Here is an 18,694-nt window from a genome sequence, read left to right on the forward strand (position 1 = left end):
CAGTAGTATTCCATTGTGTATGTATACCACATTTTTCTTTATCCATTCATCAGTCAATGGACATTAGGGCTCTTTCCATAATTTGGCTATTGTTGATAATGCTGCTATAAACTATGGGGTGCATGTATCCCTTTGAAAGAACATTTTTTATCCTTTGGATAAATACCTAGCAGTACAATTGCTGGCTCATAGGGTAGTTCTATTTTTAATTTTTTGAGGAACCTCCATACTGTTTTCCAGAGTGGCTGCAGCGGTTTGCATTCCCATCAGCAGCGCACAAGAGTCCCTCTTTCTCCGCATCCTCGCCAACATCTGTTGTTGCCTGAGTGGTTAATTTTAGGCATTCTGACAGGTGTGAGGTGGTATCTCATTGTGGTTCTGATTTGCATTTCCCTGATGATGAGTGATGTTGAGCATCTTTTCATGTGTCTGTTAGCCATCTGAATGTCTTCTTTGGAAAACTGTCTATTCATGTCTTCTGCCCATTTCTTCACCGGATTATTAGTTCTTTGGGTGTTGTTTGGCAAGTTCTTTATAGATTTTGGATACTAACCCTTTACCTGATTTGTCATTTCCAAATATCTCCTCCCATCCCATTGGTTGCCGTTTAGTTTTGCTGATTGTTTCCTTTGCTGTGCAGAAGCTTTTACCTTGATGAGGTCCCAGTAGTTCATTTTTGCTTTTACTTCGTCTCTGGAGACATGTCAAGAAGTTGCTGTGGCTGAGGTCAATGGGTTGCTGCCTGTTTTCTCCTGTAGGATTTTGATGGGTTTCCTGTCTCACGTTTAGGTCTTTCATCCATTTTGAACTTATGTGTGTGTATGGTGTAAGAAAGTGGTCCAGGTTCACTCCTCTGAATATCGCTATCCAGTTTTCCCAGCACCATTTGCTAAAGAGACTGTCTTTTTTCCATTGGATACTTTCCTACTTTGTCAAAGATTAGTTGGCCATATATATGTGGGTCTATTTCTGGGTTCTCTATCCTATTCCATTGATCTATGTGTCTGTTTTTGTGTCAATACCATACTGTCTTGATGATTACAGTTTTGTAATACATCTTCAAATCTGGAATTGTGATGCCTCCAGCTTTGGTTTTCTTTTTCAACATTACTTTAGCTATTCAGGGTCTTTTCTGGGTCCACACCAATTTTAGGATGATTTGTTCTAGCTCTGTGACAAAAGCTGGTGTTATTTTGATTGGGATTGCATCGAATGTGTAGATTGCTTTGGGTAGTATCGACATTTTTTTTTAATTTTTTTTTCAACGTTTTTTATTTATTTTTGGGACAGAGAGAGACAGAGCATGAACGGGGGAGGGGCAGAGAGAGAGGGAGACACAGAATCGGAAACAGGCTCCAGGCTCTGAGCCATCAGCCCAGAGCCTGACGCGGGGCTCGAACTCACGGACCGCGAGATCGTGACCTGGCTGAAGTCGGACGCTTAACCGACTGCGCCACCCAGGCACCCCGGTAGTATCGACATTTTAAACAATATTCGTTCTTCCAATCCATGAGCATGGATTGTTTTTCCATTTCTATGTGTCTTCAATTTTTCATAAGCTTTCTATAGTTTTCAGTGTACAGATCTTTTACCTCTTTATTTAGGTATATTCCTAGGTATCTTATGGGTTTTGGTGCAGTTGTAAATGGGATTGATTCCTTAATATCTCTCTCTCTGCTGTTTCATTATTGGTGTATAGAAATGCAACTGATTTCTGTACATTGATTTATATCCTGCGACTTTGCTGAATTCATGGATCGGTTCTAGCAGTTTTTTGTTGGAGTCTTTCCAGTTTTCCATGTAGAGTAGCATTTCGTCTGTGAAGAGTTAGAGCTTGACTTCTTCCTTGCCAATTTGGATGCTTTCTACTTCTTTTTGTTGTCTGATTGCTGAGGATAGGACCTCCAGTATTACATTGAAGAACAGTGGTGAGAGTGGACATCACTGTCGTGTTCCTGATCTTAGGGGAAAAGCTCTGTTTTTCCCCACTGAGAATGAGATCAGCTGTGGGCCTTTCACACATGGCTTTTATGATGTTAAGGTATGTTCCTTCTATCCCTACTTTCTTGAGCGTTTTTGAAAGGATGCTGTATTTTGTCAAATGCTTTTTTCTGCACCCATTGAAAGGATCATACATCTCTATTTTTATCTACATGTGTTTTACATTTAAAATGGGTTTCTTATAGACAACACGTAGTGGGGTCTTACTTTTCTGTCCACTCTGACAATCTCTGTCTTTGACTGTTGTACTTAGACCGCAGATATTTAAATATCATACAATACAGGCATACCTCAGGGACATTGTGGGCTCAGTTCCAGACCACTGCAATGAAGCATATATCACAATAAATACAAGTGGAATTTTTGGTTTCCCAGTGCATATAAAAGCCATGTTTACACTACTATACTGCAGTCTATTAAGTGTGTAATAGCATCATGTCTTTAAAAAATGTACATACCTTAATTTTAAAATACTTTATTGTTAAAAAATGCTATCATCTGAGGTTTCAGTAAGTCAATCATTGATCACACATCACCAAAAAAATTATAATAATTTTAAAGTTTGAAATATTACAAGAATTACCAAAATGTGACACAGAAACGTAGAGAAAAAAAAATGCTGCTGGAAAAATGGCACCAAAAGACTTGCCACAGGATTGCCACAAACCTTCAATTTGTAAACAGTACAGTGTCTGCAGAGCACAAAACCAGGTATGTCTGTAGTTGGATTAATTTCCACCATATTTTTACTAGTACTTGTCATCCTTATCTTTGTTCCTCTTATTGTCTTCCATGTATATATCTGTTCCCTGTTAGCTGATAGCTGTTAGAGCAATTAAGAATAAGAGAAACAAATCTTCACTTTACCTTCACTTATTCATTTTCTGATGCTCTTCATTTCTTTACATGTAAAGTTTCTGAATATATTATTTTCTTTCTCTCTGAACAACTTCTTTTAACATTTCTTGAGAGGCAGGTCTACTGGCAACACATTCCCTTGGTTTTTGTCTGGGAAAGTCTTCATTTCTCCTCACTTTTGGAGGATACTTTCACGGGGTACAGAATTCTAGGTTGGTGAGTTTTTTCTCCCAATACTTTAAATGTTTCACTCCCATCTTGTTCCTTGCATGGTTTCTGAGAAGAAATTGGATATGATTCTTATCTTTGCTCCTGTACAGATGAAGTGTTTTTATCTGTGGCTTTTCTCAAGATGGCTTCCTTATTTTTTAGTTCCTGAAGTTTGAAGATGATATTCCTAGGTGTAGTCCTTTGGTATTTATCCTGTTTCATGTTTTCAGAGCTTCATGAGTCTGTGGCTTGGTGTCTGACATCAATTTGGGTAAAGTCTCAGTCATTATTACTTTTAATACTTCCTCTGTTCCTTTCTCTTTCTGCTCCTCTCAGCATTCCTGTTATGCCTTTTACAGGTGGTTGTCCCACAGTTTTTGGATATTCTGTCCTAATTTTGTTCAGTCTTTTTTTCTCCTTGCTTTTGTTTTAGGAATTCTCAGTTATTATCCTCAAGCTCAGAGATTCTTTCCTCAGCCCTGTCCAATCAATTAATGAGGCCATCAAAGGGATTCTTCATTTGAAAAAAAAATTTTTTTTTTAGGGGCACCTGTGTGGCTCAGTTGGTTAAGCATCCAACTCTTGATTTCAGCTCTGGTAATGATCCTAGGGTTGTGGAAGCAAGCCCTGCGCTAAGCATGGAGGCTGCTTAGGATTTTCTCTCCCCCTCTTTGCTCCTCCCCAGCTTGCGCAGTTTGTCTCTCAAAATAAACATTAAAAAAATTTTTTTTTATTTGACAGCAAGATAACAAGCAAGTGGGGGGAAGGGCAGAGAGAGAGAGAGAGAGAGAGAGAGAGAATCTTAAACAGGCTCCATGTCCAGTGTAAGGCCCAACGTGGGACTCCATCACACAACCATGGATCATGACCTGAGCAGAAATTAAGAGTCAGATCCTCAGCAAACTGAGCCACCCATGTGCCCTAAAAGGATTCTTTGTTATTGTTTTGGTTTTTCTTACCACTAGCATTTCTTTTGATTCTTAGAATTACCATCTCTCTGCTTATGTTATGTATCCGTTTTTGCATGGTGTCTACTTTTTCCATTAAAACACTTAGAATATTCAGTTTTAAAAAATTCCTGGTCTGATAATTCCAACATTCCTGCCTTTACTCTGCTTGGTCTGGGAGGTCATGACAAGAGTTCAAAGGAGAGGGATGACATCTTGACTTAAATGTTAATAGGATCACTCTGGCTTGTACGTTAAGAACAGACTATAAGGTCAGAAAGCCAAAAGCTGAAACCAAGCAGCAGTCAACTGCAGTCTTCCAGGTGAGAGAGGTTGATGGTTTGAGCCATGCTGAAAGCAGTGGAGGCAATGAGAGGTCAGATTCTTTATATTTTGAAGGGAGATCTAAAAATATTTGTCCAAGGGCTGGATGTGGGGAATTGAAAGTAAGGAGTTAAAAGTCAACTACAAGATTATTGGCCTGGGTATTAACTGAAATACAGAAGGAAAAAATTGGTGCACGTGGGTGTTAAGAGTTTAGTTTTGACTGTGTGTGTGTGTGTGTGTGTGTGTGTGTGTGTGCGCGCGCGCGCGCACATGCACCTATGAGGTTTTCCAAGTCAAGTGGGCAATATCAAGTGGGCAAGTGGAGAACGAGCTGCAGTGCAGTGGACAAGTCCAGTCTGCAGATTTCAATTTGAGAGATCACAAGAGAGTGAGTGTGGATAACGAAGGTGAGATTCCACGGCCTGAACCTTCAGCATACTTCCACGTGAAGAGGTCCAGAGAATGAGGGGCGACCACTCAAGCAGTCTGAGAAGGACAAGCACTGAAACAGCAGAAAAACACAGAGGCTGGTCTAGAAGGACATATTGACTCAGGAAACCCCCGTGATGGGCTATGTCAAGGGCAGCCCACAGGCATAGTAAAAGGAGGACTGAGAACTGACCCTGGTGATCTGGACAAGGGTGGCTTTAGGGAAGTGGTGGAGGGGAGAGCTCAGAACCCAGCACATAATTCCCTGACAATTTCCCGTTTAAAGAGTAAATGACACACACACAATAGTGCTCACACCATGCACATCCAAACACAGGGCATCACCCACATTTCACTAAATGTAGCAGTGCACACAGACAGACCCTGTGCCACCTGGGTAAGCTATGGCCACAAAAGACCCCCTTCTCCCTAGACAACGCTCCCTGGCTTGGTCTGAAGAAGAATACCACCAGGTGAAAGACAGAAGAATGGGGTCTCCACAGGTGTCTCTGTCACTTTGGACTGCTATAACAGAATACCATAGTCTGGGGGGCCTGAACAGCAAACACTTTACTTCTCAGAGTTCTGGAGGCTGGAAATCCCTAGATCAAGGTGCCAGCAGATTCACTGACTGGTGAGGGCCCTCTTGCTGCTTCGTAGATGGCTATCTTCTCATTATGTTCTCACATGGCCTTTCCCTGCTGCGTGCACTCGAAGAGAGATCTCACGTCTCTCCCTCTTTCTATAAGGACACTAATTCCATCATGAGGCCCCCACCCTTATGACCTAATGCAACCACAATTATCTTCCAAAGGCCCTACCTCCAAATGCCATCACACTGGGGATTAGAGCTTCAATTATTAAATTGTGAGAGGACAGAAACTTTCACTTCATAGCGGCAGGCTTGGGGCACACATGCCGGTGAACCTGAGCAGCACCTCCCGTGCATGCTCTCTCAAAATAAATAAACTTTAAAAAAAAATCTCAAACAAATAAAAAATGTCACACTTAAGATATTAACTAATGGAACCATTGTGATTATCATTTCTCTTCCTTCCTGCGGTTATGTTACTGTAATACTCAAGTTGACCAATGCATAATGCGAAATGAAGAGCCTTGAATGTTCTTCATACACAACCTCAACTACCTGTCATTCCTGTAAGGTAAGCAAGTCATGGAAAATAATTTTACAAACAGAAAAATGAAGTCTCGACAGACCTAGTGTCTTCAAATGCTGGAGTGGTCCCCCCTGGGAAACGACAGACCTTGGAGACTGGACGACCTTTCTGCCCCTCCCCCCACAAGATCACAGTTCATCTCTAATGTTTTAAACTCAAGCTTAACGAAGAAAAGATTCCTTTGAACTAATTTAATTTTGAAATGCTTCTGCATTTATGGTAAAATCTAAACAAAGCACAGGGCTATTTGCTGCTTTTTTGGTTTCAAATCATTTCCACTTACGTTCAAAGATGAATATAAATGATCAGTATTGCGGTTTTCCCCAATCTTTCTTGCTTGTGTTCAGCTGCATTACTATAGCCAGTAGTGGCCATACTTTTGGAAAGCTTTATATTATACACACATCTCACAGGTACATATCTTCTCAGGTAATAAAGGCATTTGAAAAGCACGTGATTATAAGACCTAAAGCCAGGGTGCTTGGATTTAATCTGACCCCACTGTTCACTTGCTGTGTGATCTGGGCCCAGCTGTTAGCTTCTCTGGACTGTTTGTTATTTTTTAATTCGCAAACAGAATTACTGAAACTATCTTCTTAAAGAGTCATCAGAATGAAATGAATTATTACCTAAAAACAGAGGTTCGTACATTTCAAATACTCAAATATTAGCTATTATGATTATATAAGACTATCAAGCCAAAGGAAAAATGGTAGCAAAATACATACCAAAAAAAGTCCCATAAAATAGGGACTAAAACTTAAGTACTAAAAGAATGAGATTATTAGACTGGATAAATCAGCAAAATCCAGCGGGATGTTGTTTACAAGAGACATCTGAAGCATTCAAAAAATACCAAAAGGCAGAGAAAAACAGCACAAGTTAGCGGGGGCAAAAGAAAAAAAAGCAGGTATAATAACAGACATGCCAGATGAAAATACAATTTAAGGCAAATGCACTGGTAGGGATAGAGATGCACCTCACATAGTAATAAAAAAAATAATAACCAACAAGAAGATACCAAAATCATTAAGTAGTAAATACTTAACAGTGTCTTGAAATAAAAATCAACCAAATTAGGGAAATCAAATTTGATAAATCCACAGCCTTAATGGGAGATTTTATCAAACCTTTATCATAAACTGATTAATCAAGCAGACAAAAAGCAATAAAAATAGAGGCTATTTATATAATATTACAAATTTGACCTAATAGATAATTGTACAGGGTCTTACCCAGCAAATAAAAAACACATATTCCTCCTCGGGACAGGTAAAACAGTTATAAAAACTGACCACGTACAGACCACAAGGTATACTTCAACAAATATCAAAACACTGTTATCCTTAACACCATATCTTCTGATCATATATAATTAAATTACCACCAATAAAAAAGATCATTTAAAAAGGTGCTACAAGTTTAGAATTTCTTAAAAATCACATCCAAAGAATCAAGGCCTAACAAAGACATCGCAATGAAAATCACTAAACATAACTGAAATGAAAAACCTACATTAAAAAAATCTTGCAGGCTCCTGTTAACGCAATACTTAAAACTTAAGAGTTTTACACTTACTATAAAACAAGGAAGTTTAGGGGCGCCTGAGTGGCGCAGTCGGTTAAGCGTCCGACTTCAGCCAGGTCACGATCTCGCAGTCCATGAGTTCGAGCCCCGCGTCAGGCTCTGGGCTGATGGCTCAGAGCCTGGAGCCTGTTTCCCATTCTGTGTCTCCCTCTCTCTCTGCCCCTCCCCCGTTCATGCTCTGTCTCTCTCTGTCCCCAAAATAAATAAAAACGTTGAAAAAAAAAATTAAAAAAAAAAACAAGGAAGTTTAAAAAGTAACAGATTAAGCATTCAACTTGAGAAGCTAGAGGCAAATCAAAATAAAGAATACAATATAAGCAAAAATTAATAACCTGGAAGGCAAACATAATACAGCAAAGCACACGAAACCAAAAGCTGGTTCATTGAAAAGTTTAATAAAACAAAAATCTTTTACAAGTCTAATAAAAATAAAAGACACACACAAGTAATATTCTAAATTAAAAATATCACAGTTGCAATTATAAAAATAGCAAGAAAATGTTACCAATAACATTTATGCCAAATAAATTTGGAAGCTTAGGTGAAAATCATTTTCTCAGGGGAACCCTCTTGCGCTGTTGGTGGGAATGCAAACTGGTGCAGCCACTCTGGAGAACAGTATGGAGACTCCTCAAAAAACTAAAAATAGAAATACACTATGATCCGGCAATTGCACTACTAGGTATTTACCCAAAGGATACAAAAATACAGATTTGAAGGGGTACATGCAGCTCAATATTTATAGCAGCATTATCAACAATGGCCAAACTATGAAAAGACCCCAAATGTCTACCGGCTGATGAATGGATAAAGGGTAAAAATATATACAATGGAATATTACTCAGCAATTGAAAAGAATGAAATCTTGCCATTTGCAACATGGATAGAGCTGGAATGCACTATGCTAAGCAAGACGAGTCAAATAGAGAAAGACAAATACCCTATGATTTCACTCATGTGTGGAATTTAAGAAACAAATCAGATGAACACATGGCAAGCGGCGAAAGAGAGAAGAGAGAGAAACAAACCACAAGAGGCTTTTAAGGATACAGAACAAACTGGGGGTTGATGGTGGGATGGGATGGGGGATGGGCTTAGATGGGCAATGGGTACTAAGGAGGGCACTTGTTGTGATGAGCACTGGGTGTTGTAAGTGATCAATCACTGAATTTTACTCCTGAAACCAATATTGTACCGTGTGTTAACTAAATTTTAAGAAATTTTCTTAGAAAACATAAATTGCCAAATCTACCTTGAAAAGAAACGGTCCTGAATATCACAACAAGTATTAAAGAAACTAAATTGATAATAAAAAGAACCATCCCTATCCCTGCTTCCTAGGCAAGAAGGTCAGGATGGGGGATGAGGGAGACACCAACCTCAGGCAGTTTCATAAAGGTTTACCAAACATTTAAGGAGCAGAGAGGTCCTAACTTATAAAAAAATTCTTCCTTAAAAAAAAAAAAAACAAACAACACTTTTTAACAGACACAATTTTCACAATAATATGCACCAATCTTAACACTCATAATTACCGGCAGGATCAATACACATTTTCATCATCCCATAAAGTTCCCTCTTGCCTCTTCGGTGACAATCCCTCCCTTCTTCAAAGCAATCAGCATCCCAACTTGTATTACTGTGGATTAATTTCACTTCATACTACTGGAACCATCAAGGATTGTTCTCTCTTCTGATTCTTCTTCCTTAACATGATGCTCCTGAGACTGGTCTGTGCTCCTGCGTATATTGGCAGCTCTTTCTTTGTTTACCACCACATTGCGTTACACGTATCAGTATGTCTTTATCCATCCTCTTATTGATGAACATTTGGGTTGTTTCCAGTTTGAGATTGTTATGAACAAGGCCGCTGCAAACATTCTTGTACTAGACTTTCTGTGGACATATGCCCATTTTACTGGGTAGATCTTGAAAGAGAATCACTGGGTCACTGGGTAGGTGTGTGTTTAACTTTATTAGAAACTGCCAGTTTCCCGAAATGGTTCTCCTGTTTCACACTCCACCAAGCAGCACGGGAGAGTTGTAGCTGCAGCTACTCCAGGTCTTTGCTAACACCTGATTATTGTTGAGGTGTGCAGGTGGCGTCCAGAAGCTGGAAAAGGCAAGAAAATGGATTCCCCCACAGAACCTCCAAAATGAATCTCTAATAGCGCTCCACCGGTATTAAGGATTAACTTGCTTCAAGCTCTTGTGCTCCTTGTGTGATGACCTAACTCCCTTGGTCTATAGCAGAACTAACCTCTTTCCTTGAGATTTGCAGACCACTGGCCTGGAGGAGTGAAGGACCAAACTTTTCCAGGAAGGTAAGGCTGACCACATTCAAAAACAGCCGCCACTGATGCCAGTGAGTCTGTTCAAGGTCATGCCAACAGACCACTGACTAACTGCCTGAGCACCTGCTTCTCTTGCATGTAGCCCCCCTCCCTTTTCCTGTGCCTTCCCCTCGAAAACCTTCCAACTTGGCCTGGACAGGGAAGATCGTCGTTGAGACGTCTGTCCACCTGTCTTCCCAGCTTGCCGGCTTCCTGACTGATGCAACCTTTCCCATTGGCACTGGTCTCTCGAGTGTTGATTTTTGAGAAAGCAGACAAACCTGAGCTCAGAACTGGTTCTCTGTCTGCTAACAGATTCCCCCTAGAAGCTCCAGAAAGCAACACAGCCCTTCTGCCATCTTGATGCTAGCTTAGTGAGACCCATTTCAGACTTCTGATCTCCAGAACTGTAACACAACAAATCTGTGTTGTTTGAAGCCGTTTAGTTCTTTGCGGTAACTTGTTATAGCAGCAATAGGAAAACTAATAGAGCAGGTGGGAGAATGGGAGATTTGTGCCATGTGTACTTAGTATCCCGATTATATAAAAACCTGCTATAAATCAGTAAGATATTCTGCCCTCATTTGTGCAGAAGATATGAAGAAGCAATTCATGAAGAGGAAAGCTAAATCACCCTCAATATGAAAAGATGTTTAATTGGGAAAATGCAAATTAAAACAGCATTATAGACTGATTTGTATCCCATCTCCTCCCCCCCACACTCACATGTTGAATCCCTAACCCCCAGTGTAAACTGTAGTTAGAGATGGGGTCTTCAGGAAGGGTCAGCCAGTTAGGGCTCTAATCTGACAGGTGTATTCATAACAGGAGTCACCAGAAAACCGCTGTCTCTCAGTGTGAACCCAGAGGAAAGGCCACGTGAAGACACAGGGGGAAAGCAGCTTTGTACAAGCCAGGAAGAGTCCTCACCGGAAACCAACAATGCTGGTAAGTTGACTTTGGATTCCTAGCCTCCATAACTATAAAAAAACAAACAAAAAACACAAAGAACAAAAACATTTCTGTTGTTTAAGCCGCCCAGTCTGCGTTATTTTGTTACGGCAGCCCAAGCTGCCCAAACAGTAAGATAATATTCCATGTCCTTCAGGAGCAAAAGTTTTACAGTCTGATAATTCTCTGATTTTTTTATTATAGGTTGTTTGGAAACCTTTTTCTTCCACTTTTTTTTTTTTAAGTTTATTTATTTTGAGAGAGAAAGAGGCAGAGAGAGAGAGAGGGTGAGAGAGAATCCCAAGCAGGCTCCGCATCACCAGTGCAGAGCCCGATGCTGGGCTGGAACTCATGGAACTGCGAGATCATGACCCGAGCCAAAACCAAGAGTCAGACACTTAACGGACTGAGCCACCCAGGCACCCTGGAAAACTTTAAATTAGTGGAACAGAATCGGCTCAAAGAGAATTCTGTCCCTAGCTCTACAAGGGGACATTAGCAGGCTGTCCTTTCAAGAGGAAACACGCTGTGTTTAACCCAATGGAGAACTTGAAGGAAAGACCACAAGCATGGAAGGCAAATGTAATAAAAACAGAGAGCAAAGAGGGGGCTCCAAGTCCCCTCCTTTCAGACTCAGAGTGACCTCAGTAAGGCCCTGCCCCATCGCCAAACGTCTACCATCACTTTCGGATCTGGTATAGGCTCCCTTTCAGTGAACAATGCTGTTGGCTCTTTAGTTCTCGTTGCTTAAACACAGACAACGTCTCCGGACTTCTCGTTAGATGAGAATACCGCACCCCCCCTCCCCTGTCACATCCCAACTTCCGTCAACTGTGCTTTCATGCTGTCCAACCAGGCAAGGAGCGACACTCCCACATCTAGAAAGCTAATTTCATGCCAGAAGCTAAATACAAAACATCAACTCATTTCCATTGAAGCAGTAAACTGAGGAAGTCTTTCAACAGACAGCATTACATGATTGGTTAGAACATGAGTTTGGGGCCAGATAGACCTGGGTTGAAACCTAACACTCCCATTTACTAGTGACGTGACCTCGATCAAGTCACTTCACTTGCCCTTCCCCCATCTGTCAAAGGGGATAAACACCTGCCCCTGGGCCGGGGAGGGGGGGTGGGGGTAGGAATGCTACCAGTTCAGCAGCCTTGTCAACCTCGCAAATGTGCTAGCATTGTCTTCCAAACAACTCACAAGAAGAGATCTAGGTTTACCATGCAAACACTCAAGGCACAACGTCTCTACCAGGAAGTGAGACAAATCAGCACAGGAGTAAGGGGGCAGGGAAGGTAGTACTACCATGTGTTCTTTGCACTAGAAACTCTTTCAATCTGGTAAAAACAGAGAGTTTACCCTCTAAAAGGAAAATGTACGGGCATGGCCTTTTGCTAACATCCTAACTAGTTGTGGCTAACCCTGCTGCTGTCTCTGCTAGTGATGAGCATGTAAATATTGAGAAAACTACAGATTGTGTTATAGTTATAATTAAATATTTTAATACTGATTTGCTAAAAACAAGAATATTAAATTCACAATGAAATAAGAACTACTCACCACTTCGAAGTATGGAGCCAACTGACATTCCAAAAATTGAATAAAATCTCAATTTCTGTTCCAGAAATCCAGACTAGTTCCAGATCACTAGTCTAAAAAGACAGCTTGGTTTGAAGCCTTAATTTCTGGTTATCACCAGTATTGAAAGAATTCCTGAGATGTGCTCTTTTGTCCCCAGTCATCAGTTGGCATTTGTAGAGCTGGGAGCTAGCACAGTGCTAGATGCTGGTGACATAGAAAGGGACACCCAAGCTGTCCTGAATCAGCCCAGTGCAGTAACAGCTCATCCTGGGCATGGAAGTGGCACAAAAGATGGAATGATCAAGTCTCTTGCAGGAGTGTCGAAGTTTCCAGAAAAGACACCCGAGCCGGAACATGAAGGAAGAACAAGACTTCGCCGGGTAGGAAGGCATCGAGTAGTCACACACACTTAGCAGCAAATGGACAAGGAGAGAAGAACAGGTCACTGAGGTCAGGTAGGACCCTGTGGGCCATGATGCACTAAGGGGTTTATACTTGACCCAGAATGGAGGTCTAAGGCCAAATTCTAAACAGAAGATTAAGAGAACAAATCTGTGTTTTAGAAAGAGTGTTCTAGCAGCACTGGGGATGATAAAAGAGGAAAAAAGTCTGGAAATTCTTGCCCTCAGTCAATTTAAGAGGTATAGAAGACCATCAGGGTGGGGGCTGGGGGGTGGGGGTGGTGTCTAGGTGAAAATAGAGACAAAGAGACAGACATGAGAAATAACAAAGGTCAAGGATAAATGAGATTCAAGCACCTCCAGCATGGAAGAATTTAGGAAGAGGAAAGCTATGCTTTTGGGAAATCTAAGAATGAGAACAGACTACAGGCAAAGAGCCAGGTTCAAGGTCAGTTAACACAATTGCACGTTAGAGTACCAGTTCTTCATTATGACACTGGACAGAACAACATCATCTACAACCACAACTACTACTATTTACTGAGCACTTTCTGAGCGCCAAGCACTGTGCCACATTATCACAAGCAATCCTCTAACCTTGTGAAGTAGAGTTATTATCTGTCTGGTTTTATGGGTTAGGAGAATGAAGGATAGGACTAGCTGAAATAATGCCCTTAAAGAATTTAGCATGCTGCCTGGACAGAGCAAACCCTCACTAATGTTAGCTATCATTATCAACCACTAGTCTCTAAGCAAGCTGGGAACACACTTTATTCCCTCCAAGTGCAACCAATCCTTTTGTTTTCAACGTGAATTTCACCCCCTCTTTCTTGAATTTAGCAAAATAACAAATCACCGCCTTAATCTCCAATTGTTTACCAAGTACCAATTATATGGCCAGCCAGCACTGAAAGGGATAAAAAATGAAGGTAAGAGCTATGCCCTGTCCATACAAAGATTGCAAATTAGCTGGGAAAAGAATCATTGACTATGCTGTTGTGAACCCCAAGTTCCAAATTTCCAAAGGGCAGAGAACGCCCCTGAGCTGGAAGAACAGAGCAAGCTACAAAGAGGAAGGCAAACTGGATTCTGAAGGGTGGAAAGAATTGAGCAAGAAAAAGCAAGGAGGGCCGACTGCACACGTTGGAATGGTAAGCATTCAAGAACACGTCCAAATGAATACAAAAGTTATTTTTTACAACAAAAACGCGTTAAGTGGCTCTTGGGTGTGGGATCAAATATTGGCCACTATACCTCTGGAATCAAAGCGTTTACAAGCTATTTCCAGAGATTCCTTGCAACCAAAATCCTGGGGAGCCTCAACAAGGGCATAAATGATAACAGGGATGGGGTGCCCAACTTCGGCTCAGGTCACGATCTCACAGTTCATGGGTTCGAGCCCCGCATCGGGCTCTGTACTGACAGCTCAGAACCTGGAGCCTGCTTCAGATTCTGTGTCTCCCTGTCTCTCTGCCACTCCCCCACTCGTGCTCTGTCTCTCAAAAATGAATAAACATTAAAAAACATTAAAAAAAATGATAACAGGGATATTAACTATGCGTCAGATGCTAAAAAAACAACTGGTAAATAACACTATCATCTGAAATCAGAATGGAATTGCTATATAAAAGGCCAAAATCCACATTAAACATTCATATATTTTATTCTTCCCTCTCTATTTACGCTGTCAGTTTCTCTAAGAGAAAATGGGGCGAATGTCTCTTTATAAGTATGATGTAAGCAATTTAAGGGTATCATTTAGAGCTATGAAAGGTCACAAATTGCCTAACAGATGTATTACATAGGAAAAAAAATTCCTAAAAGTTGGGGGCGGGGGGGAAGCAGTGATTTTGTGTTTTATTTTATTAACAGTATGATCATTTTCTACCTTTTTTTTTAATGTTTATTTTTTTGAGAGAGAGACAGAGTGTGAGTGGGGGAGGCAAAGAGAGAGGGAGACACAGAATCCGAAGCAGGCTCCAGGCTCTGAGCTGTCAGCGCAGAGCCTGATGCGGGGCTCGAACCCACAGGCCGTGAGATCATGACCTGAGCCGAAGTCGGGTGCCCAACTGACTGAGCCACCCAGGCGCCCCCATTTTCTGCCTCCTTAAAGTGTGCTGGCAGAGTGACAAACCACTTTGTTGATGTAGCTTTATCTCCCAACATTCCTGAAAAGGAGGAACGGTTTTAACAAATCCTCTGTTTTTTGTTTTGGTTTTTTTTTTCTTTTAAACAAATCTGTTGGAGACCAGAAAAAGACACTGAATTTCTTTGAAACAAATCGAGAAAAAGGCCTCACTCATACTATTAAGCCAACAGTGTAATTCCCAAGGCCAGCATATAACTGCTCTATGTACACTCCTTTCAAACGTTAACTTTCTAATGCGTGTGCCAGAAACACATGAGGAACCAGCCATGAACACACATGTCCAAGAAGACCCTTGCTAGGAGACAGTCTAGGAGCTTCTAAAGCAAATAAGCTGCTTTGACTTGGAAGAACAGCCCTCAGTTGTAACCAACACTCAGCATATAGTCCTGTATTTCTGATATTTCATATTCAACTTCTCTGAGCATCAACCACACTGACAGAATGACTCTTTCTGAACACAGGAGTAAGCACTATCTGCTGACAGGGGCAGACCTTGTAAGAATCACAACATGACGGCTTAATACTTTAAGGAACAAAATTTAAAACTCTTTTGAAAGTACGCAGTCCTAGGCTTTACGGCAGGAAATACTGGTTTTAAGTATTTAGCATTTACAAAGCCCTTATATTCACCTCATCACCTAACCTCTACAGCACCGTAAGGAAATCTGCTCGATATAACAGTCCATTTTTGTACATTATACTCAAAGATGACGGTACAATGGAAAGAAAACAGGTTTAGTATGGGTTTCCACAGATCCAGATTTCCACGGATCATGGTTCACCTTTTTTTTTTTTTAACGTTTATTTTTGAGAGAGACCAAACATGAGCCGGGGGAGGGGCAGAGAGAGAATGGGAGACACAGAATCCGAAGCAGGCTCCAGGCTGCAAGCTATAAGCACAGAGCCTGATGTAGGGCTCGAGCTCACACACCGTGAAATCGTGACCTGAGCCGAAGTCGGACACTCAACAGACTGAGCCGCTGGGGTGCCCGGGATCATGGTTCGCTTCTATGACCAATCTGGAGTTCAAAGTGAGAAACACGAAACACAATCAAATGCTCCACTGAAACGTACTGCTCTCAGGGACTTCCCGCTGCCTTAACAGAAAAATAAGACCCACTTTCTTCCCACCCATCTTCACTCTTCAAAATAATGCAAGTTAGGGGCACCTGGGTGACTCAGTTGGCTAAGCGTCTGGCTTCAGCTCAGGTCACGGTCTCATGGTTTGTGAGTTTGAGCCCCTTGTCCAGCTCTGTACTGGCAGCTCAGAGCCTGGAGCCTGCTGCAGATTCTGTGTCTCCTTCTCTCTCTGCCCCTCCCCCAGTTGTGCTCTGTCTCCCAAAAATAAATAAATTTAAAAAAAATTTTTTTTAATAATGCAAGTTAGCACACAAAAATATTTGAGAAAATGAAGTTCCTGTTTTCAACTCTTAATATGAGAAACACTTTACAAAACAAAAAATTCACTACTTCTTAATTCTGGATCCTTCTACGTAAACCTAACTTAGGTATCTAATTCTCTGCACCTGTCACTCTTACTTCATGAACTCCTGTTGACCCTTTCTGGGTTGTCTCCACTGAGTTGAGAGATCAGGCACTTTCTGATGAAGCTCTTTCCTCTTAAAAAACACTTAGGACACAAATGGGAAGGGGAGAGCATTAAAAAGGAAACAAAACCCAAAGATCTGAAATAGCTGTATTCCACATTAAATTCTCTCACAGAACGTTATTCGCGATTTCAATCACAAGGTGAGTTTATTGATGTTTCCCAACAAGCATCCCAAGTGACGAGGAGGACCACTCCACGGACACGTGCGCCCAGGATGGGACTCCAGCCCTGGGAGACTGTGCACAGCACCCCTTCGATACCGTCTTCACTCCGGAGTCGTGGCCAATGCGGTCCCTCTCGCGGCCATTTCCCGCCATCGCGCACAAACACCAAGCACCTGCTCGGTCACCCACTCGGTAGGAGCAAAGGGGCTGAAGAACCGCAGGTGCGTAGCTGTGTCGCCAGCTCTCCACTCTCCCGGGAGGCAAGAGAAGGACGGTCGGGGCCAGGGCCATCTCTGGGCAAAAGGGCTGGGTCAACTGTGCCTTTTCGTGGATATGAGGCTGGATTCGTACCAAACTGTTGAATCCGCCACCACGCCCTGCCTGGTAAAACCCACTCCACACACCACGAAGCCTCAAAACCAAAAAGCTATGCTAAAATAACAGTCCAGGGGCGCCTGGCTGGCTCAGTCGGCTGAGCGTCCGACTTCGGCTCAGGTCACGATCTCGCGGTCCGGGAGTTCGTGAGTTTGAGCCCCGCGTCGGGCTCCGCGCGGACAGCTCAGAGCCCGGAGGCTGATTCCGATTCTGTGTCTCCCTCTCTCTCTGCCCCTCCCCCACGCTCACTTTGTCTCACTCTGTCTCTCAAAAATAAATAAATGTAAAATAACGGTCCAAAAAGACTAACGGAAGGTTCTCGCTTCGGGTCGTTAACAGGACTGTCTTCTTTGTCCTTTAAAGACCGCAAAGGCACGGCTGTTTCTCGCCGGCTTCACTCGGTGGTCTGGCTTCCTCCTCCCAGGACAGGACCCCGCTAGCCTGTGCTGACGCGCTGGAGGCTGCAGGACGGAGCAGGTTCACACCGACAAGAGTGGGGCGCAGGCTACCGTTACTTGGGCCCACAGGTGCTGGGAGGGGTGCAGGGCGGCGCGCAGAGCAGCCTAAGGCACCCAAGCGGACCCCTCGCTGTCTGGCCGGTGCGAATAGTGAGACCGAGCGGACGGTGGCTCGGGGCTTTGCGGGGATCGGGGTTCCCGGTCAGGGTCGGGGCTCCTCGGAGGATCTGAGTTTGCGGGGCGTCGGGCGCCCCTGTGCACCCACCTTGGCGCGCTTTCAGCAGCAGCGAGTTGGCCAAGAGGTTCTCAAGCTCCATGGCCCCTAGCCGCCGCCGCCGCCGCCGCCGCGGCCGCCGCCGCCGCCTCCGCCGCCTCCGCCGCTGCCGGGCTCGGCGTGTGCGAGGGGGAAGGGGAGAGGGAGAGGGCTCTGGCGCCTCCGGGCATCGCTCGCAGGACGCCACCCGCTCGGGAGGGTCCACAGAGGGCCCGGGGGAGCTGCCCCGCCGCCGCCGCCGCCGCCGCCGCCGCTCCAGCTGTCGCGGCTCCGGCTGCTGCCCCTCCAGCCGCCGCCGCCGCCACGGCCACCAACCGCTTTGCTGCCTCCGAGACCGCCCGCGACGCCGCAGCTGCTTCGGAAGCTGCTGGCGCCGGCCCGGGGAGCCCTTGCCCTCGCGGCCCGGGCTTCCAGAGGGCGAGTTGCTGGGGCGAGGGGAGCTGGCAGCCCGCCTACCGCCGGAATCTGCGGTCACCTTCCCCGCGCCGGGGCCCGGGCTCTCGGCCCCATCGCCCGAGCCTGGCAAGGGCAACGCTCTCCTCGGGGCCCGGCTCCCCAGCCGCCCAGAGTCTCCGCCGAGCCCCACCCCAGGGAGGCGCTCAGTGGCCGGGGCTCCCCGCCCCCCGGCGGCGACGGCTACGGCCGCCGCCGCCGCTACCCACTCTCACAGCGGCCGGTTCCCTCCAACGGCTTCCCAGAAGAGGGAGCTCGGGTGCACCTCTCGCCGCGGTGCGGCGCCGCGCAGGGCAGCAACGCTCCCAGAAGGCCGCGCGCAGGGAGGAAGTGGCGGGTCGGGAGAGCGTGGCCTGCTGGGAGTTGTGGTCGCTGGCCTGTAGGCGAATAGGCTAGCCTG

The 18,694-nt window shown here is 44.0% G+C and overlaps 1 protein-coding gene across 4 annotated transcripts in view; it reads right to left on the minus strand.

The window, feature by feature from the left end:
* GRK4 (G protein-coupled receptor kinase 4) overlaps window positions 1–18,602 on the minus strand; it is a 93,848-nt gene extending 75,246 nt beyond the window's left edge. For 2 of the 4 annotated variants that reach the window (XM_047847212.1, XM_047847210.1), the window contains exon 1: window positions 17,833–18,504. In XM_047847212.1, coding sequence (XP_047703168.1) covers window positions 17,833–17,884 — 52 coding nt within the window. In that variant the 5' untranslated portion in view covers window positions 17,885–18,504. Of the gene's footprint in view, window positions 1–17,832 lie in introns of all 4 variants that reach the window. The other 2 variants (XM_047847209.1, XM_047847211.1) reach the window with 2 other exon arrangements.
* Window positions 18,603–18,694: the final 92 nt, after the last annotated feature.

This window comes from Prionailurus viverrinus, unplaced genomic scaffold, assembly GCF_022837055.1.
Source record: "Prionailurus viverrinus isolate Anna unplaced genomic scaffold, UM_Priviv_1.0 scaffold_45, whole genome shotgun sequence".
Lineage (NCBI taxonomy): Eukaryota > Metazoa > Chordata > Mammalia > Carnivora > Felidae > Prionailurus > Prionailurus viverrinus.